This window comes from Lepidochelys olivacea, assembly GCF_965140295.1.
Source record: "Lepidochelys olivacea isolate rLepOli2 genome assembly, chromosome: 20".
Classification (NCBI taxonomy): domain Eukaryota; kingdom Metazoa; phylum Chordata; order Testudines; family Cheloniidae; genus Lepidochelys; species Lepidochelys olivacea.
In genome coordinates this window covers 22,035,227-22,061,653 of record NC_140430.1, presented here as the reverse complement: position 1 = coordinate 22,061,653, position 26,427 = coordinate 22,035,227, and the positions used below count along the sequence as shown (strand labels likewise).

The window sequence follows — 26,427 nt, the reverse complement described above, 5'->3', positions numbered from 1 at the left end:
GCAAACAGGCTATTGCGCACGTGCTCAATTTCCACCATTAAAGATTTCAGCAGCATTTTGAGCCTGTAGGGACTTTTTGACCGTAAACAGTATGAAGAGATCTTTAGGGTAAAAAAAATGCTCTTTGTGGTATAACATGCTAGTATTGCTGATTGTTGTGATGTGAGAGTGAGGGGTGTGTGTGTGTGATGCTTTTACTAGAGAGGAGCAGCTCTGCCTGATGGGAAACAGGCTGGAAATGCCAAGTCTGTCACGAGTATTTGATTCAACATTAGCCAGTGACCCAGTGTCATTCCATGCAACTGAAAGCCTGGCCCAAATAGTTTCGGAAAGAGACGGGGTTTAATGGTCGCAGCAGGAGGTGGGGAGTTAGGACTCCTGGGTTCTATTACAATATCCGCAGCTGATTGTGTGACGCCTTGAATGTCTCAGGTCACCTCTCTCTGTGCCTCAGCTTCCCACTTTGCAAAACTGGGATAATTATGCTGACCACAGTTCCTGGGAGCCATATAGGTACCTTGATAGGGAAGATCTCATTGGGGGTTGAGTGGCTAAGTTCATTAACATTCATAAAGCACTTTGAACACCTCAGTAAAGGGCAGAGTATTATGATGTAGTATTGACATTACCCTGGGTACTGCACATTAGCTGTGTTACCTATATTTTGACCAAGTTGGCTGCTTTTTGAATTTCTGCAGAACTGTTCAATATTTCTCTGTATTACACCCAAATCTGTCATTGTGGCTGCTCCCCACAGGTTTGGGACCTAAGGGTATCTTAAAAGGGCTGTCTCCTTCTTGGAACGGGAGTAAAATTTTGTCTAATTTTTTTTTTTTTGCTATATTATACTCGTGTCAGGTATCACCCCTTGCTGAGAAAGTTTGACTTAGCCAGTCCTCTGTTTCCTATCAGCTATGTATAATTTGCTTTAGTGCTTTTGCTTGGGGTGATGCACACACGAAAGTAGGTGGAGAATGTGAGAAATACGGAGGAGATTATAGGAAATGGTCTTGTGTCTATAAAACAGTTTGGTTCTGACTTTTCCAAGAAATCTGTGAAGCACTGTGTTGTAAAACACACGTCCCACAGGCACACACAGAGACATTGCGCTTTGAGCAGATAGCTTATTCTTGCTCCCTTTATCACCACGGCCATCCATAGGCATACGCAACATACATGACGGCATAGGGAACCCAAAAATTTGGGGCACCATTCCTGTCGCAGGCCGCAGCTAGAATCCTCTCTTCTCCAGCCCCTCCCCTGTGCTGGGCTGGTGGACTTCTCCCCGACCCCAACCCCACCCCCTCCCTCACTAGCTCCAGCCCACCACTGCCCAGAGCGGAGTCCCTCCCTGGACCCTGCCAGCCTGTGCCGGTCTCCGGCAGGGGCCGTGCCAGGGCCAGGACAGGAGGAACAAAACTTCCAGATGAGTCAGTGGGAGGGGCAGAGGGAGTCCCACTGCGTAGGGGAAGGAGGGAGGGACTTAAAGTGACACTGCACTCACCGTCTCTCACACTTCCCTAACACACACACACACACACACACACACAGCCTCTCATGAGTCACAGTCCCCCAATACAGTCTCTCTCTCTCTCTCATACACACTCACACACTCACACACACATACACGTATTATTATTGTTATTACTGCTTGGTAGTTCCTGTCAAAATTCTCGTGGTGAGCCAGGAGTGGCGAGGAGCTGCAGGAGGGCCATGGGCTTTGGCAAGATGCAGCCCCCACGTGACAGCATGAAGCCTGCCTTGAACCACTGCTGCAGCATCTGCTGTGTACAAAGCTTGGTTTGTGTCAGCAAGTGGGGGGCGGGTTCTGGGGATCCATAGGCAGGGGAGGTGGCTGTGCCCCCTCGACACATTGGGGTCAGCAGCGCAGGCTGGGGCCCACCTTCAGGGAAGCATAGGGGCACAAGTTTAATAATACTGTGTAGGGCCCTGTTTATCACCTCTCCAACTTCAGCTCAGTCTTCCCTCTCACAACTGGCAGCTTGAGCTGCTTTTTCTGTTAATAATAGGAGGATGAGGTGTGAGGAGATGTCTAGGTTGCAAAAAGTAGAGAAGCTTTCACAGAGGAGAGTAGCAAGACTTGAGAGAGCTTCTGACTAGTTTATTTGGATCAGACTGCAGTGCAGACAGTGGATTTTGAGTTACTGCCCCTGAGATTCATATGTCCTTATGTGGAGAACAGATTCAGTTCCCAGCAATACTTAAAAGATGAACATGGACTGAGAACTGAGGTCCTGTGCAGTTGGAGTGCTTGGACCAACTCTGCAGACTGTATTGCAGCCAAAGGGAGAAGTGATCTGGTAGGAAAGAATAGTTCTTTGAGTCTGTGATCAGTATCAAGAGCAGGGAAAGCAGGCACCACTGGGAATTCCTGCAGCAGCCCGAGACTCTGGAAGGCTGGTACCAAACCAAAGAGTCAGCTGTTCTAGGATTTGAAATTATACACTTACTGTGAAATGAGGTGTCAGTGGCTGAAAGGGAAGTGGTGCTTCTGCCATTCTGCAGAGCAACAACAACTCCCTCTAAAAATATCCACCCTGCTCTGCACACCCACTACTAGGGGAGCCTGCCTTTCCCGCAACAAGAGTGAATGGAAAACAAGGCTAATGGGCCTTTTGCAGGGTAGATGTAGATCAGATTACTTTTGGTCTAGTTATCTATGGAGGCCAGGAGCGTGACAGGCCTTTGCTGACACTAGCTCTTGAGAGTTGGACAGCTGTGCCCCAGCACTAGCCTTGCACAGCAGTCCCCTTTCTTTATCCTGCATGTTGTAAACCAATATGCATAGCTGGTGCTGGAAGGGTTTCATTACTCTCTGTTGCAGCGATGGAGCAGACTAGTGTTGCCAGTGGTCTGGTTTTCGACTGGGAACGCCTGCTTGAAAAGGGACCCTGGCGGCTCCGATCAGCACCACCGACTGGGCCGTTAAAGTCCAGTGGTGCTGCAGCTCTAAGGCAGGCTAGTCCCTACCTGTCCTGGCACCCCGCTGTGCCCCAGAAGCAGCCAGCAGGTCTGGCTCTGGGGTGGGGAGGAAGAGGCACAGGATTCCATACGCTGCCCTTGCCCTGTGCACTGGCTCCACACTCCTATTAGCCAGGAACCACAGCAAATGAGAACTGGGGGGCAGTACCTGTGGGCGAGAGCAGCGCACAGAGCCTCCTGGCCCCCTCGCTTAGGAGCCCCCTCGCTTAGGAGCTGGACCTCCTAGCTGCTTCTGGCTACGCCACTGACGGGAAGCCGCCCGTGGTAAGCCTGTGCCCCAACCCCCTGCCCCAGCCCTGAGCCCCACACCCAAACCCAGAGCCCTCTCCTGTACCCCAAATCCCTCACCCCCCTGCACCCCAACCCCCTGTCCAGACCAGAACCCCCTCACAGACCCTGAATGTGCAAGGATATTCTAGATAATAGGGTTGCTAGAGATGTCACAAATCTACTTCAGCCTTTTGTATCAGGTATGAAAGACCCTTCTTGCCCATAAACTTATTTAACTTCTCCATGATCCCTCCGCTACCAGACTGCTGCACTCCCTGATCATCCACGTGGTGTCTCCGTTTCCCCACCTATAAAATAGGGATAATAATATTTCCCTGCCTCACATGAGTGTTATGGGGCTTAAGTAATATTTGTGAAGGGGTTTGGGGGCCTCAGATGGAACGTGCCACAGAAGAGCAACACATTATTAATTATTATAATATCTAAATGACATTTATCCTGTTTCACCTTTAGCCCACTATTCTTTTCCCCAGAGCAAGTATTCTTTGTGAAAAATTATTCCTCTTCTCTGGTACTGACCAGCGTATTTGTTTACTTATATAGTGTTAAGATCTCTCATAAGACTCAAGGTAGTTTATGGCTACACAAATTAATGTATTAGTAGTACCTAGGAGTTGCAGTAATGGACATGAGGCCCATTGTTCTAAGTACTTTGCAAACACAGAACTAGGAAGTCCCTGCCCCAAAGAGGTTACAATAAGAGACAAAAGGTGAATAAAAACAGACTGACGTGGAAGTGCTAGAAAACAGTGAGACCATATTGGGCAGTAGCCTCAATGCACCCATTGCCTAACTATTGTCAAGTTTTTTGTAGGCTTACAGTAAAGGAGTTTTAAAGAATTATTTGAAGTATAATGAGGTAGCTTTGTAGATGTTTCTGAGGAGCTACTTCAAATCATGAGGGACAACATGGGAGAAAGCACAAAGATGACTGTGAAAATTTAACAAGTGAATAACTGAGGCTGGCACCATGGGGCAATTCAAGGTGAGAATCAACATCTTGATAGCGAGAGAGAAACTATCATAGAAATGTAGGGCTGGAAGAGACCTCAAGAGGTCATCTAGTCCATTCCCCTGTGTTGAAAAAGGGTCAGGTATATCTAGACCCATCCCCAACAGGTGTTTATCTAACCTGTTCTTTAAAACCAACAATGATGGGGATTCTACAGCCTCCTTAGGACAGCTGTTCAAGTGCTTAATTATCCTTATAGTTAGAAAGGATAATAGTTAACCTAACTCTTCCTTGCTGTAAAGCCAATTCCTTCTCAGCCTGCCCTTGATCCTGGAGGTTGATCACTGTTTTCTTAATAACAACCATATAAATATAAGATTTGTACAGTGTCCCCTCAGTCTTCTTCTGTAGACCAAGCATGCCTAATTCTCTCCACCTTTTCCCATAGGTCACGTTTTCTAAGCTTCTTATAATTTTTGTTGTTCTCCTCTGGATTCTCTCCAATTTGTTCACATCTTTCTTAAAGTGTGATTCTCAAAACTGGACACAGCACTGCAGCTGAGGCCTCACCAGTGCTGAAGAGAAAGGAATGATTACCTTCCATGTCTTACATATAACACTCCTGTTAATACATCCAGAATGACATTTGCCTTTTTTGCAACAGTGGACTATGGTCGGTGATGAGCCATGAAAGTGAATACAAGTAGCTTATGTTTAAATGGGATGACGTTCCTTTATCAGAGATTCTTGGGCATGTAAAGAGTTTGGTCTGGACCTGTATGTGCTGAAAGGCCACTTGGAGGCTGACAGCCGGTTAGGACAGATGGGCGTTCTTGCTAGATAAGAAAGGGACTATCTGTATCCCTATGAATGTATGTTTTGTCTACACAGCTGGGTGCTTAATGGAGCTGGCATTTGCTAGGACAGGAAAACGTCTTAAATCCAATTTCTTTCTGCTTTAAGTTGAAATTTTAATGATAAATACAGTGAAGGAACCTGAGTGACTGAGGCTATTTCTATTTTATATTCCATTTCAATCAAGCCTCACTTTCAAAAGCATAATCTATCATTTTGCCCGTCGCCATTTGTGCTAAGAAGATCAAATACCCTGATGAATCACTTCCTCCTGTTTTACAATATCTTTTATTTCTACAACTCTGTAAATAAAGGAGAAGGGAAGGTGACCACTCAAGAAAGAAAACAAGATTTTAGGAATCTAACTTCCTAACCAGACCGCTTGTGACTCTAATTTTTCCAGTTTCAGCTGATTTGTTAGATATGTTGTGCCTCACTTTACGAAGTGACTATTTCTCCCAGAATGCCAAAATCAGAAAAGAGGTTTTTTAACTTGGCTATGACTTCTGGTTGTATTCTCTGATGCTTCTAGTTCTACATAGAGGGCCAGTGAAACAGGCAGAATTGCAGGATCTCAATGCTTGGAGGAGATGGTGTTCAGAGGAGGGATTTAGGTTTATTAGGAACTGAGGAATTTTTTGGGAAAGGAGGAGCTATACAGGAAGCATGGGCTCAGCCTAAACCAAAATAGAACAAGATTACAAAATTTTTAATTTTACATGCCAGCAAAGGGGTTTTTAAAACTAAAGGCTAGAGGAAAGCTGACAGTGCGGAGGAAGCACATGGTTTGGACAGACACATCCCTGAGTGGAGGATTTATTAAAGGGAATACTGAATATCCTAGTAAAAAGGAGAGGATAGAAGTTCATAAAGTGCAGTAGGAAGTAAGATGACACAATCAACCAAAAATGAGTACCCTTCAATTATGTCACATGAAAGCAGACAACTAAATATGAAATGTTATAAGTGCTTGTATACAAATGCAAGAAGTCTAAATACTAAGATGGGTGAACTTGAGTGCCTGGTCTTAAAATGAAGATATTGCTACAATAGGCATCACAGAAACTTGGTGGAATGATAAACAATGGGACACAGTAATACCATGGTACAAAATATATAGGACTGTGAGTTGGTTGCACTGATGGGGGAGTGGCACTATTTTTGAAAGAAAGCATAGAGTCAAATATAATAAAAATCTTAAATCTAAACAGTACCAGAGAATCTCTATGAATACAAATTCCATGCTTGAACAAGAGTATAGCAGTAGAAATATGTTGGGCAAGAGTCACCACAGCTTTTGCAAAGGGAAATCATGCCTCAATCTATTAGAATTTGTAGGGTGTCAACAAACATGTAGATGAGGGTGATCCATTGGATATAAGAAAAGGAGGAGTACTTGTGGCACCTTAGAGACTAATAAATTTATTTGAACATAAGCTTTCGCGAGCTACATCTCACTTCATCGGATGCATGCAGTGGAAAAGACAGTATTTTCCACTGCATGCATCTGATGAAGTGAGCTGTAGCTCACGAAAGCTTATGCCTAAATAAATTTGTTAGTCTCTAAGGTGCCACAAGTACTCCTTTTCTTTTTGCGGATACAGACTAACATGGCTGCTACTCTGAAACCATTGGATATAGTGTACTTGGACTTTGAGAAAGCCTTTGATGAGGTCCAGTCACCAAAGGCTTTCAAGCAGAGTGGGCAATCATGAGATAAGAGGGAAGGTCCTCTCGGCTCATTAACAGGTTAAAAGATAGGAAACAAAGGTTAGGCATAAACGGTCAATTTGCCCACTTGAAAAGTAAACAGTGGGGTCCTCCAAGGATCTGTACTGGGATCAGTGCTGTTCAACATACTCGATGTAGGAAAAGGGGTAAACAGTGAGGTGGCAAAGTTTGCAGACTATACAAAATTACTCAAGATAGTTAAATCTTAAACAGACTGCAATGAGTTACAAGGGGATCTCGTTACTGGGCAAGAAAATGGCAGATGAAATTCAGTGTTGATAATTGCAAAGTAAGGCACACTAGAAAACAATCCCAGTAGTGTATACAAAATGGAATCTAAATTAGTTATTACCAGTCATGGAAAGATCCTGGAATCATCAAGGATAGTTCTCTGAAAAACATCTGCTCGATGTGCTGCACACAAAAGAAAAGCTAACAATGTTAGGAAACATTAGGAAATGGATAAATCTGTGGTACGCCCACACCTTGAATACTGCATGTAGTTCTGGTCACTCCATCTCAAAAAGGTTATTAGAACTGGAAAGTACAGAAAAGGGCAACAACAATGATTAGGCATATGACAGAGCAGCCATATGAAGAGATTAAAAAATGGACTGTTCAGCTTGGAAAAGAGACAGCTGAGGGGTCTATAAACTCATGTGGAGAAAGGGTAAAGAACACTTATTCACTTTCACATACCACATGAACCAGAGGTCACCCAATTAAATTAATAGGCAGCAGGTTTAAAGCAAACATAAGGAAGTAGTTCTTCACATGACACGCAGTCAACCTGTGGAATTCATTGCCAGGGGATATTGTAAAGGCTAAAAGTATAACTGGATTCAGAAATGAACTAGATAAATTGATGGAGGATAGGTCTATCAATTAGTCAAGAGGGTTATGGATACAGCCCCTTGCTCTGGGTGTCCCTAAACCTCTGACTGGTAGAAGTGATGACTGGATGATAGTGGATGGATCACTTGATAAAATTGTCCTGTTCTGTTCTCACCCTCTGAAGCAGCTGGCATTGGCCGCTGTCAGAAGACAGAATACGGGGCTAGATGGACTGTTGTTCTGACCCAGTATTGCCATACTTATGCTCTTATGACCAATTGAGTTGTGGGTCTAGTGAGGAGCAGAATTTCTACAAATCTAAAAAAAAAAAAAAAAAAAAACAGTCAATGACTGCGAGATAGATGTGCCCCTTCTCTTTGCAGTGGTCTAGTTCACAATTCCCAAGGTAGGACAGATGAAGCAATGTAAATTAGACTCTTTGGGTTGTGTCTTTCTGGTCATTCTGCAAGAGTAACATGATTCTACCTTACATTTTAGGTCCCGCTCTCTGTTGGGGCCACTCATTGACATTCGGGCTCACTCCTGGCATTTTATGGGAGGCTCTGGTGTTACTTATGTATCCTTGCCAACATGTAACCCAACTGTACTTGCAGGGCCACAATAGGTTTGCTATAGGTGATCAGACTTTTCACCTTTGGAGAGGTTTCAGAGTAACAGCCGTGTTAGTCTGTATTTGCAAAAAGAAAAGGAGTACTTGTGGCACTTTAGAGACTAACCAATTTATTTGAGCATAAGCTTTTGTGAGCTACAGCTCACTTCATCGGATGTAGCTTTCATCTTTTCACCTTTGGAGAGTTCCTCTCTCGTGACATGGAAGTCACAGGCTGGATGTGGGACCACTGAGAGGTAACTGGGCAAGCAATAGGATACAATTTACAATGGTATATTAGCATCAATGGTAATTTTAATCAGCTCTAATTTCTTTCATGAGGCTGGCAGGCAAGTCCAAATGACCTCTACACTTCCTCCTGGCCTTTGGTAAAAGCACTCCTGGGTTACATTCCCTGTTGGGATGAAATGCTCAGACTTTTGAAGAATGATGTCACCATTAATCTCAGTTTCTTGCTCAGCAAAGACAAATAAGGTATAAACGTTCCCATCTTTGTGCTCCATTGCATAGAAGAGGTGCCTGCACTGTGTTGAACTTCGTTGCAGCTTGGAAACTGGCCATGCTCCTTTAACCCAGGCTGTTCCATGGCCCATCAAATGGATAGGCTTGGGGTGGGCTGCATTGGCCTTTTTCCTTTACTCTTAATGATGCTTTTTTAAAATGAGTTGGCCTCTGACACAGCGTGACAGACACAGAGTCACTTTCACCTGACCCAGGACCCATATTTCTTAGAATATGGAAGCAAGATTATCTCTAAAGCTGCTCTGTCTTTCTCTGCTTCGCTGTAAAGCTTCTGTCCAGAACCTTCACAGCCTCCTCACTTCCTGCCAGACAATTCTGCTTCAAATTTAAAGAAAGTTTGTGAGAATAGGTGTACTCTATCTATGATCTTGCAGGCACAGGCCACCTTAAAGGGGGGTCATGTCCTGTTCCTTTCCTCTCACCCATCTCCTTTTGTATCAGACTGAGGGAAAAGGCTGGCTTGCAGTGGATAGTATACAGCACCTCTGGAGGGGCATAACAGCAGGTGCCTTCCTCCTGCACACTGGGGAGTTCAGACAGGCAGAATTCCCCACTCCCTGGACTCCCCAGGGGCAGTGTGGCTGTGCAATGGACCTTACGATGTGGGCTGTGTGTGGGTTCCACAGTCCACTCCTCACTGAGGAGCTGCCAGAGCAGCCAACCTTCTAATAAAAACCTGACTTGAAAATCTGCATATTTCAGCTGTGACACAGACCAGCTGTACTGTAGTCAGATTAACAAGAAAAGACACTGACTTTTCCATCAAGCACCATTAAGTGACATTTGCAAGTGCTTGCTCACCGACTGCACCTCTCAGCTACAAGTGAAGTAACTCTTGATTTAGGTCAACCACATCCTGTTTCCTGGAATGTCAGGGGGACCAAAAAAAAGAAGAGTGAAGTTCACTTCTGTTTATACCAAATATGCCGAGTTCTCTATTTTAAAAAATGCCGTTGCTTTTCTGCAGTAGGACAAGTCTAGTTTCTGTCCATAGTCGTAACTGAATGTATCTGAGTAGGAAGCAAAATTTGCCTACTGTACATCCTGCATAAAACACATGTGCTCACAACCACCCTTGTGTTTGTGCAATTTACTCAGGCCTTTGGAAGATCAGTGGCAGGAATTTATTGCTGTTATGAATGCTTGTCATGAAATACAGCACATATAGTATTTCAGCAGCTAGAGTATCACCAGAAACAAGCATGTATGGTATTGAGAAATGGTTACTACACACAACAAATTGCAACACAGGATAGCATGTGTTGTTCAAGCAATGGACAACTTCCACAACTCAGCCCTGCCCATGCATCTTGATCCCAATCTGCAGTGCTACATACATACTCAGCTCTGCCAATGCACGTTACGAATCATATGCACCACTAACTGATACACAAGACTCGAGCTCCAAAGTAGAGGCCAATTACTAACTTGATCCAAGTGTCGTGCAGACAGGTACTATGTGCAAGCATCTCACACACAGCACTCCAATGCACATTAGCACCAATACGCAGTGCTTCTGCTATTTCAGTTCAGAACCTGTTCGAGAGAGTTCCTGCTAATTTACCTATCTGATCTTGGGCCTGTTCCCTCGCCCAATGGAGCTGGTGGAAAGTCTCCTATTTACATTAGTGGGCTCTGGATCTGGCTTCCCGTTTCCAAGAGGCTCAGTCACCCAAGCAGCCTTGGAAAATGTCTGGTTTTCCCACAGTTTTATCTCCTCCCATCTGTGGCCTCCCATTATTACCCTCCTGTTAGCCCACCATGGTTTGCTACTTTCCTCACCATTCTCTGTATATTGGACCTGATCCAAAGCTCACTGCAATGCACAGGGCTCCCAGTGACTTCGGTGGACATTGGATCAGGCCCATTGGGATTTCTTAGCAAAACTGTTTCTCTTTCCTATTTATCTCCAGGTCTCAACCATCAAGTGAGAGGGTCTGAAAACAAGAAGCGGTACAGTGAGATTTTCCGGAGTCTGGACGCCTTAGAAATCTCGCTTGGAAATGCGTATGTACACAAACAAGATGGGTCTGGTTCCAGTTCCATGGGGCCTTAACCATTCATATCTGCTTTTTCCCTTTCCTTTTTTACGTGTTTGCACATTCACTGTATATATTATTTGTGACTCATTACCTCCATTGCCTATTAATACCCTTTTCATGTTTAGAAAAATCATCAGAGTCCCCTCCCTGCTTCTTTTTCTCTAGGTTCAAGATTTTCTGCCTATAACTTGGATTTACTTTACTATCTTCCAGGCTTCCTAAGATAGTCAATCACGTACCTTTCTTCTGAACTTTGCAGCACCTTACTAGAGAGGATGTTTTCAGGGAGCTCTGGATTTACACCAGGGATAGCAGAGTCTGGCCCATTGTTGTTGTAGTAATTTAATATGTATATCGTAGTAGCACCTAGAGGCCAACCTGATTCAGGGTCCCATTGTGCTAGGTGCTGTCCAGAGCTAATGACAATCTCTGCTCTGAAGATCTTGTCTTTCAGCCTTAATCCACACACATTCTGAGAGAGATTGTGGAATCCTCCCTTGTGATGGTGATCACTTGAAGTGAATGGGGCTATTTATGTGAGTCAGTGCTCACTAGTGTAAATTCCACACTTGGCCCTATATTATATAATCAAACACTGAAGGACATGTCTGTCTTCTCTCAAGTGTTTTATGTTTGCCCACTACAGTGCACCATCTCCAATAAAATTATTTAATTTGTAAAAGAAAAACTCACATGAAATAAAAGCAGATAAAATGGCAGAGAAGGTTTTATTTAGGTAATCTCTATTGCTTTGTAGCATATTAAATGGTGGGGTTTATAAGAACAACAATTCTATTAAAATTCAAACAGATAAAAGGTGGAGAGCTTATTCTGCTGGGTATATTTGTTCTGTTGCTCTAGTTAACTCTGGGATAGGCGCAGACACCCACCGATGGCTTCAGCTGGGTATGCAATAGCTATAGTTGCACTATAAACCCTCCTTTGTGTATGCTCCATAAGCTTGGTCTCAGTTATATCTACGAAACCCAATGAACTAATTGAGATTAAATGGGTTTAACAGAGCAGAATTTGGGCATCTCTTTCTTATAACTACCTTCAGCTGAGACATGGATCCCCTGACTCTGCTAAAGGCTACAATGATCATTTCTGGTTAGATTCTTAAATAATAATAATTTGGACTAAGTCAGGTCAAAAACCAGCTGGTTACAGATTGACCTCTCTCTTAGTCATATTCTGCCTTTTAGACCCCAGAAGAGATGGGCTCAGCAATAAATTAAGTGCCATGGTTCTAATCCTGCATTTTGCAGCTTCCAATAGCGTTAAGTCTTTATTATTTAATCAGTTTATTTACTTTACAGGACAGTTGACATGTTCATAGATGACACAGACAGCACGGACACTACAGACTTGATCCCAGAGAGCAAGATGCTTCCAGTAAGCGAAAAGAAGAGAACCCTTTTCAATAGAGATTAAGTAACGTTTATTCTAGCAAGGGAAATGAAGTTGTTTTTTGGTTAGAATTCTTACCAAAGGAGAGAGACATGCTAGGTGCACAGATACAGTGATGGTGTTAGAACAGTGGTGGGCAACCTGTGGCCCGTCAGAGTAATCTGCTGGCAGGCCGCAAGACAGTTTGTTTACATCGACCGTCTGCAGACATGGCCACCCGCAGCTCCCAGTGACTGCGCTTCCCTGTTCCCGGCCACTGGGAGCTGTGGGGGGCTGTGCCTGCGGATGGTCGATGTAAACAAACCGTCTCCCAGCCCACCAGCAGATTATCCTGATAGGCCGCAGGTTGCCCACCACTGTGCTAGAAGAACCTGTACAGAATAGAAAGTGAGAAGCGTGGCTAATTTTATTTTGGGGGCTAAAGAACAAATAATACTTCATGGAATTTTCAAATGCATGCAGTTTGGATTCACTCTTGCTGATTAAGAAAAAGTAATTTCCTCCATGCCAGGAATCACTGGGTAAAGTTCTAGGACCTACGCTATGCAAAAAGGTGGACAAGATGGCAGTACTGTCAACCCAAAGAGCTCAGAAATCATGAATCTGGCAGCAAAAATCCATGAGATTTGCTTAAAAGCTCAAAATTGCCTTAAGAAAAGGAGTACTTGTGGCACCTTAGAGACTAACCAATTTATTTGAGCATGAGCTTTCGTGAGCTACAGCTCACTTCATCGGATGCATACCGTGGAAACTGCAGAAGACATTATATACACACAGAGACCATGAAACAATACCCCCTCCCACCCCACTGTCCTGCTGGTAATAGCTTATCTAAAGTGATCATCAAGTTGGGCCATTTCCAGCACAAATCCAGGTTCTCACCCTCCGCCCTCCCCCCCGCACAAACTCACTCTCCTGCTGGTAATAGCCCATCCAAAGTGACCACTCTTCACAATGTGTATGATAATCAAGGTGGGTCATTTCCAGCACAAATCCAGGGGGGTTAGGGAGTGAGAGAACCTGGATTTGTGCTGGAGATGACCCACCTTGATTATCATACACATTGTGAAGAGAGTGGTCACTTTGGATGGGCTATTACCAGCAGGAGAGTGAGTTTGGGGGGGGGCGGAGGGTGAGAAAACCTGGATTTGTGCTGGAAATGGCCCAACTTGATGATCACTTTAGATAAGCTATTACCAGCAGGACAGTGGGGTGGGAGGGGGTATTGTTTCATGGTCTCTGTGTGTATATAATGTCTTCTGCAGTTTCCATGGTATGCATCCGATGAAGTGAGCTGTAGCTCACGAAAGCTCATGCTCAAATAAATTGGTTAGTCTCTAAGGTGCCACAAGTACTCCTTTTCTTTTTGCAAAGACAGACTAACACGGCTGTTACTCTGAAAATTGCCTTAGTCACTGCAAATTAGTGTCTTAGTGAAATTTAATGCCATATAGAGGGTCAGACTAGATCCAATGTTCCCTTCTAGCCCTAATTTATACAAATCTATAAAAACCCATGAGATTTTTGAAAATAGACTTGGGGTTTTTTATTTGCGTTCAGATTTTGAGCCTTTAGGCTGCACTCATGTTACGTTTCCAGGCTTTTCTCCAGAGCTAACAGGGTTAGAAGCTTATTTGTCCCTGTCACGGATCATGCACACCCCATCCCCTTTTGGGATGGGGCATGGGTCATTATAGGCCCATGGGCAACTCTGCACGACCCCTCTGGGTCTTGGAGTAATGTGGCCTAACAACCAAAGTCACTCTACCTGCTCTTGCAATCAGGGCTGTGCGGCCTAGCTGCCTGAGTTAGGGGTGGTGAGCCAGGCCACCACTCGAAGGTGGGCGGCGGCCAGGATAGGGAGACCCGGGCCTTCCCTCTCCACTGGGTCCCAACCCAGGGCCCTGTTGGTGGCAGGGTTGCCCACCACCAGCTCGGCAGGGATCCAGCCAAAACACGCTGAGCTAGTCTCCGGGTCTCCGACCACCTCCCTGGGTTACTTCCTACCCACTTCTCTGCGGCTTGGAGTCTCAGGGTTCCCCCAGTCTCTCCTCCCTCTGTGGCATCTGGAGCCTGGGAGGTCGGGGTGGGGGGTGGTGTCGCTGCCATCTGGCTGACCTCTGCATCGTGACGTGCCGGCAGTTCTTCAGCAGGAGTCTGCAGAACACCTCCTTCCTCTCCAGCAGTCAGCCCCAAATTAATTGGGTTGCTCCCTTTTATACCTGGCCTGCACATGCCCAACAGGGGCGAGGGGGCGTGGCCTCCTCAGCCTAAAGAGAGGAATTAACCCCGCAGTCCCAGTGCAGGGTGTGCACACCCTGTCACAGTTCCCACATTCCTGTAAATTGTGGAGTTTTATATTATGCTACTAGCCTTCTGTCAAGTCTTTAGTTACCTTCCTCACTACATAAAACTTCCCAGGAAAGAAGACGACAACTCTAAGACCAGCTCTTAGTAAATTCCTCTAAACATCTGGATAATATTTTTCTTCCTTTTTTTTCCCATAGGTGGATGAAAATTTCTACAAGAGCAAAAGCAATTTGGAGGGGCAGGTGCAGATGAAAATCACAGGTAATTTAAGAGAAGCAAAGTAAAATATATAGATGACTCAAGAATAGTTGATCCATTTTCTGTCATTGGCTCTTGTTCCCCACCTATGAACAAGAATGTACAATTCAGATGTCCCCTGGTTGCCATTACCTTATATGGCCATGGCAGATTCCAGCAGAGATGAATATAGTCATATGTGTCCATTTGGGGCTCTAAAGCTCAGTATTCACATTGCTCCCTATAAACCCTTGAGATGAGGTGCTCTATTCACCACCAGGATAACACCTCCTCTTGGACACTCTGGGAATTAGCTCTGCAAGGCCAGCACCCCTTTCTGCACTTGCACATCATCTCTCCATCCTCTCTGGCTTGTCTGCAGCCTCTATCTTGCTCCAAGAGTTGCCTCTTCATGACTCAGCCCTCCAGCCAGTCCCTTTCAGGCTTGTGTATCAAAGTCCCTTCTCACCAGCAGTCTTCCCTTCCACTGCCCCTCCCTCAGTGGCTGGTAGGGGAACCAGGCCCACCCTCTTCTCTGGGTTCTAGCTCAGCAGCTAAAGTCTATTCCCTCACAGACCTTGCTACCTTTTCCTGAACCTTCTCCTTCCTACCTTCCCCCTCTCTGAGTTCGCCAGCCTCTCAACTGCTTACTCCCAGGGAGTAACTGTGGGCTACTTGTCTTTATCCCAACCCTGCTCCTTCTTCCTCATATGGGCTGCCTCATGCAGTCAGGGGATTACTTAGCCACTTGATTCCCCTCAGCTGCGGCCTGTTGGGTTAATTAGCCCCATTCTCAATCTATATTAACCCTTTCCAGGTAAGTGTGGGATGAATACCCATCATACCCCCTCTGAGCCCCTTGTTTACACATGTTTTCACCTGTTATCCCACTAACAGCCTATCTTCGTACACTGACTTTGACTTTTGAGCACTGGGACGTTAATTCTCTATATTTCTATAGCTGCCTGTCAATTTTTAGTGCAATAAATATTTTCCCAATAATAAAAATCAGTTACTGTATTTGAAATGCTGTTGTTGCTCACTTTTCATAGACTCATCAGTTCTGTATTCATCACTGGCATCATAAAGTCCCATATAAAACCACGTCTCCCCTCATGAGAATCTTACATTGAAGAGAAGCCATTTTCTAATTTGTGTGATGACAACTTTTGGCTTGAAGTTCTGTCAGAATTGCTAACTTCAGTGCTGTGAGTCGGTCTCAGCATCCTCAAGGAGCAGAGAGGGAGCATAACTGCAATTCGTCACTCCCATTACCATCACACAATGGGTCCTGGCCTCTAATTTACAAAAAATAAACTTAATAAAAGTTCTATTTTAAATGCATTTGGTCCCCAATAAAATGTATCTAAATTGCCTAAAACTCATATGGCTGTGCTGGGGAGTTGGTGTGAGATTGCTGATTGCGGTGAAATAGCTTGTATAGCCTTGTTGTTCCATGAAAGATCTCTTCTATGACCTGTTGTTATGTGAAGATGGCACAAGCCAAAATATCAGAGAGATTCACCCTGGGGGAGCCTCTGAAGCCCTTCTGAGTCTGGATTTATTTTTGCAGTTGAAGAGGCTGATGAGATGCTGATAAAATGCGAAGGTGGTGTTGATGCAGCACTTGAATATGCCAAAACGTGGTGTAAATATGTCAAAGAACTGCTGAGCTGGATTGATAAACGCCTGAATTATGGTGAGTCCCATTAGCAGAATCCATAATCTCTCCACTGCTTCCACTTATGGTACCAAATTCTCTCATTGCATAAGGGTGAACTAGGGCCAGCTTTAAGACCTTGTACTCTCATAGCTTGGTGTTTCTCTGCAGAGCCAGCAGGGGGGTCACTGCAGGCAGCAGTGGATTCAAATAAGCTAACAAGGAACAGGTGAAAGGTTGCTTTTCTAACTTGGGTCTGAACCAGATATTAAAATGCAGAATCATTTCTTAGCAGAAAAGGCCGGGCTATAAATTCTTCTAGTCCTAAAACCTCCTTTAGGATGATGCTAATTCACATACTGGCTGAGCAATACCTCTGTTCTTGGGAGACATCCCCCTGCCACTGAAGATCTAGACACTAACCTGTTCTTCCCTTTCACAGAAATAGAGTTTGCCAAAAGCATTGTGAAGATAGCAGAATCAGGCCGATATACCATTAACCAACAGGTATGATTTCTTTTGGATTTTCCTTCTTGGATTGCTTTCACTGTACAAGAGGGTTTATTGTGCCGCTGTGTATACATCACTCATGGAGCTAAATCAGCTCTGTTTTGAATCATGCTGAAGCCTACAGGACATGATTTCCCATTTGTTAAAAGTACAATACTGTAAAGAAGTTCAGTAATTTGCTGGGTACAAGTCTAAGCAAGGGCATTAAGGATATTCCAAATACCGACATAACATAAGAACATGGGAATTCCCAGACTGGATTAGACCCATTATTCATCTCGCCCAGTATCCCGTCTCTGCCAGTGGCCAATACCAGAAGCCTCAGGGGAAGGTGCAAAAAACTGCACAGTAGGCAGCTGTGGGTAATCTGCCTCCTATGAAAGTTCATCCTAATTCCTAATAGTTAGAGATTGGTTTAAGTCCTGAAGCAGGAGGTTTTATATTCCTTCCAAAAGTTCTGTCTAGCATTAACTGTCACAGTTAATAAAGCTCTCAGAGCTGGGACAATTCCCTTTTTCTTCCATACGGTTATAAAGGGAACAAAGATTGTTCTATGCAGTAGACAAAGGGATGCATTCGTAATATGTCAAAGGAGTGGAACAGAGAATAAATACTCCCTTTGATGCTGCTTTGTGATGTGCAGTGTGTGTTTGTTATAGCTGTAATCAACATGGACAACCATTTCAGTTCATAATAAGCAAAAGCTCTTTAACCTGGAGAAGCTGTTGTGGCTACCTGGTATATATGATGCACACTCTCTGCCTCTCCAGGTCTGCATGCCACTCCAGCTGCTCTACACCATGGTCCTGGAACATGACATAAAGATTGGGAGTTTAGCCATTGAGACTGCAGGGGCTTTGCAGCTGAGAGAATACTGCCAGGTACTGTATTTCCTGCTTAGGTCAGACAGTTTAATCTCACTGGTTAGCCAAAGGCAGCAGCCAGGGTAGTTCAAGGGCGGGCCCTTTAATCTTTTGGGAGCTAGATGCTCTCTCTGATTTGACTGAGAGAAACGGGAAGGAAGTCCACACTCAGCTTCTGGGAAAGGGAAGTTACTTCCCAACAGAGCAGCATTCTGGGAGCTTTGGTTTCTGATGTCATAGCCTCAGATGCCAGAGCTGGTGCTGTTCTCAAACCATGTCTCTCTCCACCTTCCCATGACCAGCATCCATATGGTACCTCAGCTCTCTTGGGTCAACAGTGACAGTGAGAGCCAGAAAGACCCCAGCTTGCCTCTCAGGGGCCAGGTGGAATCTGTGGTTCCTTCTTACTAAAGAATTGCACACATTTGATCTGGAGTTGCTGGGAGGCAACAAACACAGGGACTTTACACAGTCCCTTTCCAGAGCAGAACCTTGCTGTGGCTCATCCTACCCATTCTTCCATGCCTGTGAAGAGTGTTTCTGCTCTGCTGAACTGGCAGGATGCCAGGACCTGTGCAGGGGGATCACATGCTATAGCATGGAGTGCCACTCTGCAGGGGCTCCTGGCATATCTGTGTGTAACAGTGTATTGGGAGCTAAATGGGCTGGGAGGATCTGTACCTACTCCTCTCAATGGTGTGCATGTGTGTGTGCGAGGGAGGGAGAGAGAGACACACACAGTCTGGAACCTAGTCTAGCTTTAGGCTGCAGTGGAAGCTGCAGAGCAGCTCGGGGTATGTCTACACTGCAGTTAAACACCCACTGCTAGCCTGTGCCCACTGACTTGGGCTTGTGGGGCTCAGGCTATGGGGCTGTTTAGTTGCGTTGTAGATGTCCAGGCTCAGGCTGGAGCCCCAGCCGGAACATGTACACCACAGTTAAACAGCCCCACAGCCCAAGCCCCTGCAGCTCAAGTCAGGTGGCCTGGGCCAGCCATGGGTGTCTAATTCCAGTGTAAACATACTCTGAGTGATCCGGAAGGCATTTTTCTGCCTCCCCACTAGTTTGCCCAGTTACTCAGGCCGAGGCAGGGCAGATGCTTCAGACTTTCCCCTCTTGCAATTTTGATGACATGAAGTGACTTGGTTTAATGTAACCCTTTACTGTCTGGGTATGAAAAGAGGCTGCAGCAGTAGAGGGGTAGGGTTAGCATCCTGACACTGATCCTTAAACAGCTCCAGCCTTTGTAACACAGGGTGAGGGGTGACATTAGGGGCTCAGAAATGTTAAGGCCAGAAGAGACCATTGTGACCATTTCATGTGACTTCCTGTCTAACATAGGGTTCTCAGTGGTGTCTGCATCAATAGCTTCTGGCTGAGCTAGAGTATAGCTAAGCTGTTTTCACCTGCACCTTTATTCCCTTGCAGCCTCTCACAGCCAAGAGGAATGAAATTGAGAAGTGGCGGAAAGAATTCAAAGATCAATGGCTAAAGGAACAGAAAAGAATGGTAAGAGACCAAGAGGTGGAAAATGGTGAGAGATCCAGGCCATCTTGACAGCTACAGGCCCAGAACACTGAGAACACAGGGCCTCTCAGAGCACATAGGGAGAAGTGCTAACAGCAGCCTTACTGGGAACCCTTTACCCTGCCCTACACTGCTCTGCAAGGTGGGAGGGTCCCAGAGCTTGGGTTGCAGTCTGAGCCCTAACATCTACACTGCAATTAAACATCCCCTTAGGCTAAGCCCTGTGATCCTTAGTCAACTGGCATGGGCCAGCCGCAGGTCTCTAATTGCAGTGTAGAGATACCCATTCATCTCAATGGGGTACATGCTCTAAAGCCTAATGACAGTCATCATTAATATGAAAATAATTAGTTGGAGGTGTGCAGTGAGGATGATCATAGAATCATAGAATCATAGAATATCAGGGTTGGAAGGGACCCCAGAAGGTCATCTAGTCCAACCCCCTGCTTGAAGCAGGACCAATTCCCAGTTAAATCATCCCAGCCAGGGCTTTGTCAAGCCTGACCTTAAAAACCTCTAAGGAAGGAGATTCTACCACCTCCCTAGGTAACGCATTCCAGTGTTTCACCACCCTCTTAGTGAAAAAGTTTTTCCTAATATCCAATCTAAACCTCCCCCACTGCAACTTGAGTGTGATGATGAGTCAGGGCAGTGTGGTCAGGAGCAGTGAGCCAGGAGATGCTGAGTTCTAGTCCTACTCTTTGGTCTTGTAAGTGATACTTGCATAGAGTCCTCTCCACAGTCTGACACTGGCTAGCAGTGGCCTTAGAGTAAGTGACATCGGCACCCAAGAAACAGATGCTTTTATGACTAGCAGACTTGTGGTCCCAGTCTCCTTCCAGCCTGACGATGTGCCCTAAATGCCCTCCTTCTCGGATTCCAGAATGATTCACTGTCATCCTTGCGCAAGTCCCGCCTGCACTACATACAACGCTGCGAGGATTTGGAGAAAGCCAAGCTGCTGAGTGCCAAGGCAGAAGATGAGTACCAGGGCATAGCAGCAACCCACCCTGGCAGCGCCAACAAGCAGCTGGAAAAACGGCGCCGCACTCGTGAGGAGGCACAATTGAAGGTGATGCGTCCGATGAAGTGAGCTGTAGCTCACGAAAGCTTATGCTCAGATAAATTGATTAGACTCTAAGGTGCCACAAGTACTCCTTTTCTTTTTGCAAATACAGACTAACACGGCTGCTACTCTGAAACCTGGGCTTATATCACTTCTCTCTTATACAGATAACTGGGGAACAGACTCAACGAACTAGAAGCCACTTGAAATATTGTGCTCAAAGTAAAATATTATGAGGCTACCAGGTTCATCCTTTGCTGCTGGGATGTGGGGTTGAGCAGGGCTAGGTCTTGAGTTTTCAGCCTTTAATCATTTTGGATATCCTCTGCTCTTTCCCATTTTTGGCACCCACAAAGGCACCTGTGCCCAGAAGAGTTTGGGACCCTGAAGTAGCTTGTTCCTCATGTAAAGAGGAATATTCAATGCTCAGTGGCTTTACCATGCTGGGCTAGATACCCCTGTAGGCTGAACACCTAGCATTACAACTGAATGTGCTGCAGAGCAACGCAGAATGCTCCAGTGACACAGATGGGTTTTGAATTCACTAGCCTTATGGAGAGTTTGCAGCCTTACTAAAATTTTAAATTTTTCACAAAAATATTTGTCCAATCTTTGATTTTTTTAAAATGTATCAACAAAAGTTTTGAAAATCAGCACTGACTTAATATAAACACTTAACAAACAAGCCGATAGCCCCATCCAGCTCATCTCCCTTTGTGTTCTGCGTTATCACATGTCACCCTCACTCCTGGCTGCACTGTGGTTGCCTGCCTGTGATTTCCAGGGTTCCCAGCCTGGCATTGCTGCTTCTTCATTCTTTATTTTGCTGCACCCAGGTTCAGGAAACAGAAGTTTCTTACAAGACGTGCATCAGTGATGCCAACTCTCGTCGGCAGGAGCTGGAAAAGGTGCGGGAGAGGATTGTCTCCCATATCCGGAAACTCATTTACCAAGGAGATGAGGTGCTGACACGGGTGAGTATGACACTGCTGTGCCACTTGCCCCAGTCACAGGGAAGTCATCATTCAGGACAGAGCCACCTGATCTTTCTCTACTATACAGATAATTAATGTGATGGTTCTCAAGCAATCGGAACTCAGATCACATCCTGAGCATCACTTTAGTGCTGACTTTGCAAGGATCAGTGGTCACATACATAGCTATAGTGACCACAGACCTCCTAGTTTACCAGGGGAGTCTGTGGGACAAGGCTCAATCTGGTGACAGACGATGTGGAGACAAACACAGAGGCTAGAGAGCAGGCTCAGAGCCAGTGAGCAAAGCTCGTCCTGTATATGATTCAGCATAGAGGAGGTGAAGTCCTCTCTTGGCTTCCCAGAGGAGCCCCAGTGCCTGGTTTACAATGGCACCAATGGTGCCTTAGAGCCGGGCCCACGTTCAGGACGGGCCCCAGCCTGCTCTGTTTGCACTGCGCCCTGAGACCCCACCAGCCCCTGGGTCTGGGGGGTTCTGGCCATAGGGAATCAGGGGCGGCGGGGAGGCTGTGTGGCATGGCATGGGCCCACCCCCGAGGGGAAGGGGCACGCTGGCAGCACAGATCCGGGCAGGCCATTGTGCATCTGGCAACTGCTGGTTTGTAAATAGGGCCCTCTCACTGGGCTGGGCGGAGCAGGGCCACCCCTGCCATGCCATGCCCAACGGCCCTGGCTGGCCCGTCGCTCCGGGGAACGACCCCCACCGCGCCATGCTCCATTGCCCCTATAGGGGGCCCACAAGAGGTTAATCCGGCCCCGAGGAGCCCTCACCAGCTTCACCTGACCATGACTGAAGTACAGTTCCTAGAGCAGCTGGATATGGGGTAGGGGTCTGTGTTTTGACTGGCTAATGGGCTTGTATGCAGGTTTATTTAAATTAAATGCAATTCTTTGTGTAATTTCATTAACAAAGTGAAACTAAAATGCTAGGCAGATATATCAATAAGCAGGAAAGTGTGGGTAACAGTGGGGCCTGTGCAGGAGGCTGAACTGAACTGAGAGCCTGGGGGACACACCTGAGATTCAAGAGAAAGAGGGTCACCTAGGCCTAGGGGTGTTTCATGCTTTTTGGGATTTCCATAAGGTCACCTTGAGGATGTTCAAGTTGCAGCAGACTCAGGCAGAGAAGATTCCAGTGGGGTACGAGAACATGACTGAGTACTGCAAGCCCTACAAAGTGGGTGAGAAATATCTGGAATTCATTCAGAAGTTGCAGAAGAAAGAGGTCCCCATGGAGGTGTTTGAATTTGAAGCATTTATTCCTGCAGGGCGGAGGTAAAGAAATGTAGAACCACAGCTGGTGACTTCAGGGCTTGAAATGTATAATAAGCTGAATAAAAGGACTCATTCAAAACATTTTACGCTATAAAGTCACTTGTGATGCTGCAGGGTTATTAATGTTGAGAAGACATGGAATAGGCTAGCTGATCACTTTGAGAAGTACCACAAGCCAAAGTCCAGAAGGGTCTGTTCTCTCCTTGAGGTCTCTGCATAGCTTCCATTAACATTAGCAGAGAACAGACTCCCAAAGATCATTTGCTTTCCTTGTGACGATCAGTAAGTGTTAGAGGCTGCACAAGGATAACTTGGCCCAGCTGTCTGTCCCAAGTCAGGAGTTATTTCTCCCACTTGTTTAATGTATTGATCCTCATTATCTCATATGTATGATGTTTGATTTCCAAACTACCCATCTTTATATACTTCCTGTAGACAGAAAATATATGGGAAATTATATTAAACTTACTTATATTGAAATTAATGGGCAACAGGTTTATAACAAACATAAGGAAGTATTTCTTCACACAATGCACAGTTGACCTGCAGAACTCATTGCCAGGGGATAGTGTGGAAGCCAAGAGTATAACTAGGTTCAAAACAGAATTAGATGAGTTCATGGAGGATAGGTCCATCTATGGCTATTAGCCAAGATTGTCAGGGATCCAAGTCCATGCTCTGGTGTCCCTAAACCTTTGACTGCCAGAAGCTGGGACTGGACAACAGGGGCTAGATCACTCAATAATTGCCTTGTTCTGTTCATTCCCTCACAAGCATCTGCCACCAGCCACTGTCAGAAGATAGATACTGGGCTAGATGGACCATTGTTCTGACCTAGTATGGCCATTCTTATGTTCTTAGTATTGACTCTCAATCTAGTTTGCACTTGTCCCTGGCTTCTTTGAAAAGACCAGCATACAAATACCTGTAAACTCCCGGAGGCCAGGACCTGGTCCCCTTATATGGCTCTAAAGCACCATGTACATCTATGGGGCAATAATATTTGAACTAATTAAAGACATTTTAAAAAAAACAAAACACAAAATGCCCCTGCTTGTGTATTTCATTTGAAGCATTGTTGTAGTCATGGTGGTCCCAGACCTGAATAAGTCTGTGTTGTTCAAAAGTTTGTCTCTTTCACAATAAAAAATATTTCCTCATCTCTGTAAAAAGAAAAGGAGGACTTGTGGCACCTTAGAGACTAACAAATTTATTTGAGCATAAGCTTCCACTGAATCCATCTGATGCAGTGAGCTGTAGCCCACGAAAGCTTATGTTCAAATAAATTTGTTAGTCTCTAAGGTGCCACAAGTCCTCCTGTTTTTTTGGTAAATACAGACTCACAGGGCTGCTACTCTGAAACTTGTTTCTCTGTGTTTGTCGGTCTCAGGTCTCCCCCTAGTGGCAGAAAAAAGAATGCAGTGCAATACTCCTGCATCTCATCCTCGGCCGCTGATCTGAGCACATCTGCGGAAGATGCATCAGGAAAGCAGTTTTCCACAAACAGTGAACAAAGTGGGTTTAATTTAACAAGGAAAAGTTAACTCTCTGTTGTGTCACTGCTGCTTGATTCCTATATATATGTAGCCAAGCGTAGCAAGGAGAGGTTAGGTTATTAATAACCTAAAAAGAGTCAGAGCCCAGGGCTTTCTCTAGACTGGAACTGTGTCTGGTTTGGCTGCTGCCATTTTATGGAAAGGGATTCAGGGTCATGAAAATTTGTTCCCTGATTGAATCAGAAAATTTTACTTTTATCTCACAAAGTGTCAGGTTTTATTCACTCCACATCCACAGGCATCTTAGACAACAGGTATGTTCCAAAAAAAAAAAAAAAAAAAAAAGGCTGTGAAGGTCATTCTGAGCTTTAACCAGGAGATGCTGTCATGGATAAGGCAGGTGTAGTCTATTTGCATGGTACATAAGCCTTACAGCATTTTAATAAAGGTACAAACAAGCTGGTTCATGGCCTGAATGCCTTGGAAGCTCTTGTCCATCTCCTGGTGTGTGACCTGAAATGGAGATTTTTTTTCTGAAACTTTGTTGTTTCTCTTTCCTGTGAAAACATTTATGGATTTTCTGGCAGTTTGGGGACTGGGGACATCCAGTGTACCCTCAGACCCCTTTACTTGCAGCATCAGACCGCTTTACTTGTATCTGGCTGGTGAATCTTGCCCATATGCTCAGGGTTTAGCTGATCGCCCTATTTGGGGTCAGAAAGGAATTTTCCTCCAGGGCAGATTGGAAGAGGCCCTGAAGGTTTTTCGCCTTCCTCTGTAGCATGGGGCACGGGTCACTTGCTGGAGGATTCTCCGCTCCTTGAAGTCTTTAAACCACGATTTGAGGACTTCAGTAGCTCAGACATAGGTGAGAGGTTTTTCACAGGAGTGGTGGGTGAGATTCTGTGGCCTGCGTTGTGCAGGAGGTCAGACTAGATGATCATAATGGTCCCTTCTGACCTAAATATCTATGAATCACTTTTATAACCTCATGTTTGATTTCATGCTTGACTATACTCTGTATGCAAGCCACCTTAGAGTGGGCTGTGACAGGCAGTGCAGCCAGTAAGCCTTCTCTTGTTATTCCTTCAGTTCAGGCCCGAGTGGTATTTTATATTTTCAAGTTTTTCATGCTCCTTCCACAGATCATCGCCTTTCATTGCACATTTAACATCCCATTTCACCATCTTAAAATTTCTCTCAAAGACATTTTGGAAATCTCATTACGGTAGAAAATAATTGTCATTAAACTTTTCTGGCACAAAAGGACATTTCCTAAAGGTCTTCAAAAAGCATGGCATGATTCAGCAAAAATGCCTCCAGATTGCTCTTTGGATTACCAGGCTCTCATTGTGCCTATGTTTCTGTTTTAAAAGATATTAGCAGAAAGGTCAGTTGTTGTGAAGCATTGTCGGTAAGAGTAAAGACCCCAGCAGATGAGATTGTACATTTAGAAACTGCTGCTGAGACATTAGTCAGGGTGTTGAGATGATCTGTCTTTTTTACTTCACCTTTACAGGTGTAAACAAATCCTTCTACAGTGACACAGAAAGCCTGGGTGGGAGTTGCGAATCCCGCTCCCTGGACTCTCCCACCTCTAGCCCAGGTGAGAAGAATGGCACTTTCTGCCTAATATTCATACTAACAAAAAAACTTCAATAGAAATTAAATGTGATTTGGAGCTTTTTTTATTTTTTCTATAATGTGCAACACATAAATAAAAGAAAGAATGAGGAGTACTTGTGGCACCTTAGAGATCAACAAATTTATTTGAGCATAAGCTTTCGTGGGCTAAAACCCACTTCATCAGAAGCATGCAGTGAAAAATACAGTAGGAAGAGATCTATATAGACACACACACACAGGCAGGTTGAAGTGTTCTCTGACTGGTTTTTGAATGTTATATTTCTTGTCTGATTTGTGTCCATTTATTTTCTTTTGCATAGAGACTGTCCGGTTTGGCCAATGTACATGGCAAAAGGGCATTGCTGGCACATGATGGCAACGGGCTTTGCTGCAAGGATAGGTTCCTGGGTTAGTGTTTTTGTTGTGTGGTTGCTGGGGAGTATTTGCTTCAGGCTGGGGGGCTGTCTGTAAGCGAGGACTCCGTCCTTCAAGAGGATGATCCCTCACTCTCACAGATCTTGGGAGACAGGCCAGTGCTCGCTGACAGACAGCCCCCCCAACTTGAAGCAAATACTCACCAGCAACCACACA

General features: G+C 45.1%; 1 protein-coding gene across 1 annotated transcript in view; it reads left to right on the top strand.

The window, feature by feature from the left end:
- Positions 1–26,427, top strand: part of GMIP (GEM interacting protein) — a 55,823-nt gene that overhangs the window by 18,583 nt on the left and 10,813 nt on the right. The window contains exons 4-15 of the mRNA XM_084609986.1: positions 10,733–10,826; positions 12,181–12,256; positions 14,779–14,842; positions 16,392–16,517; positions 16,921–16,985; positions 17,759–17,869; positions 19,280–19,360; positions 20,262–20,450; positions 21,281–21,418; positions 22,524–22,714; positions 24,105–24,229; positions 25,730–25,816. Of these exons, the coding sequence (XP_084466112.1) occupies positions 10,733–10,826; positions 12,181–12,256; positions 14,779–14,842; positions 16,392–16,517; positions 16,921–16,985; positions 17,759–17,869; positions 19,280–19,360; positions 20,262–20,450; positions 21,281–21,418; positions 22,524–22,714; positions 24,105–24,229; positions 25,730–25,816 (1,347 nt within the window). The remainder of the gene's footprint in view (positions 1–10,732; positions 10,827–12,180; positions 12,257–14,778; positions 14,843–16,391; positions 16,518–16,920; positions 16,986–17,758; positions 17,870–19,279; positions 19,361–20,261; positions 20,451–21,280; positions 21,419–22,523; positions 22,715–24,104; positions 24,230–25,729; positions 25,817–26,427) is intronic.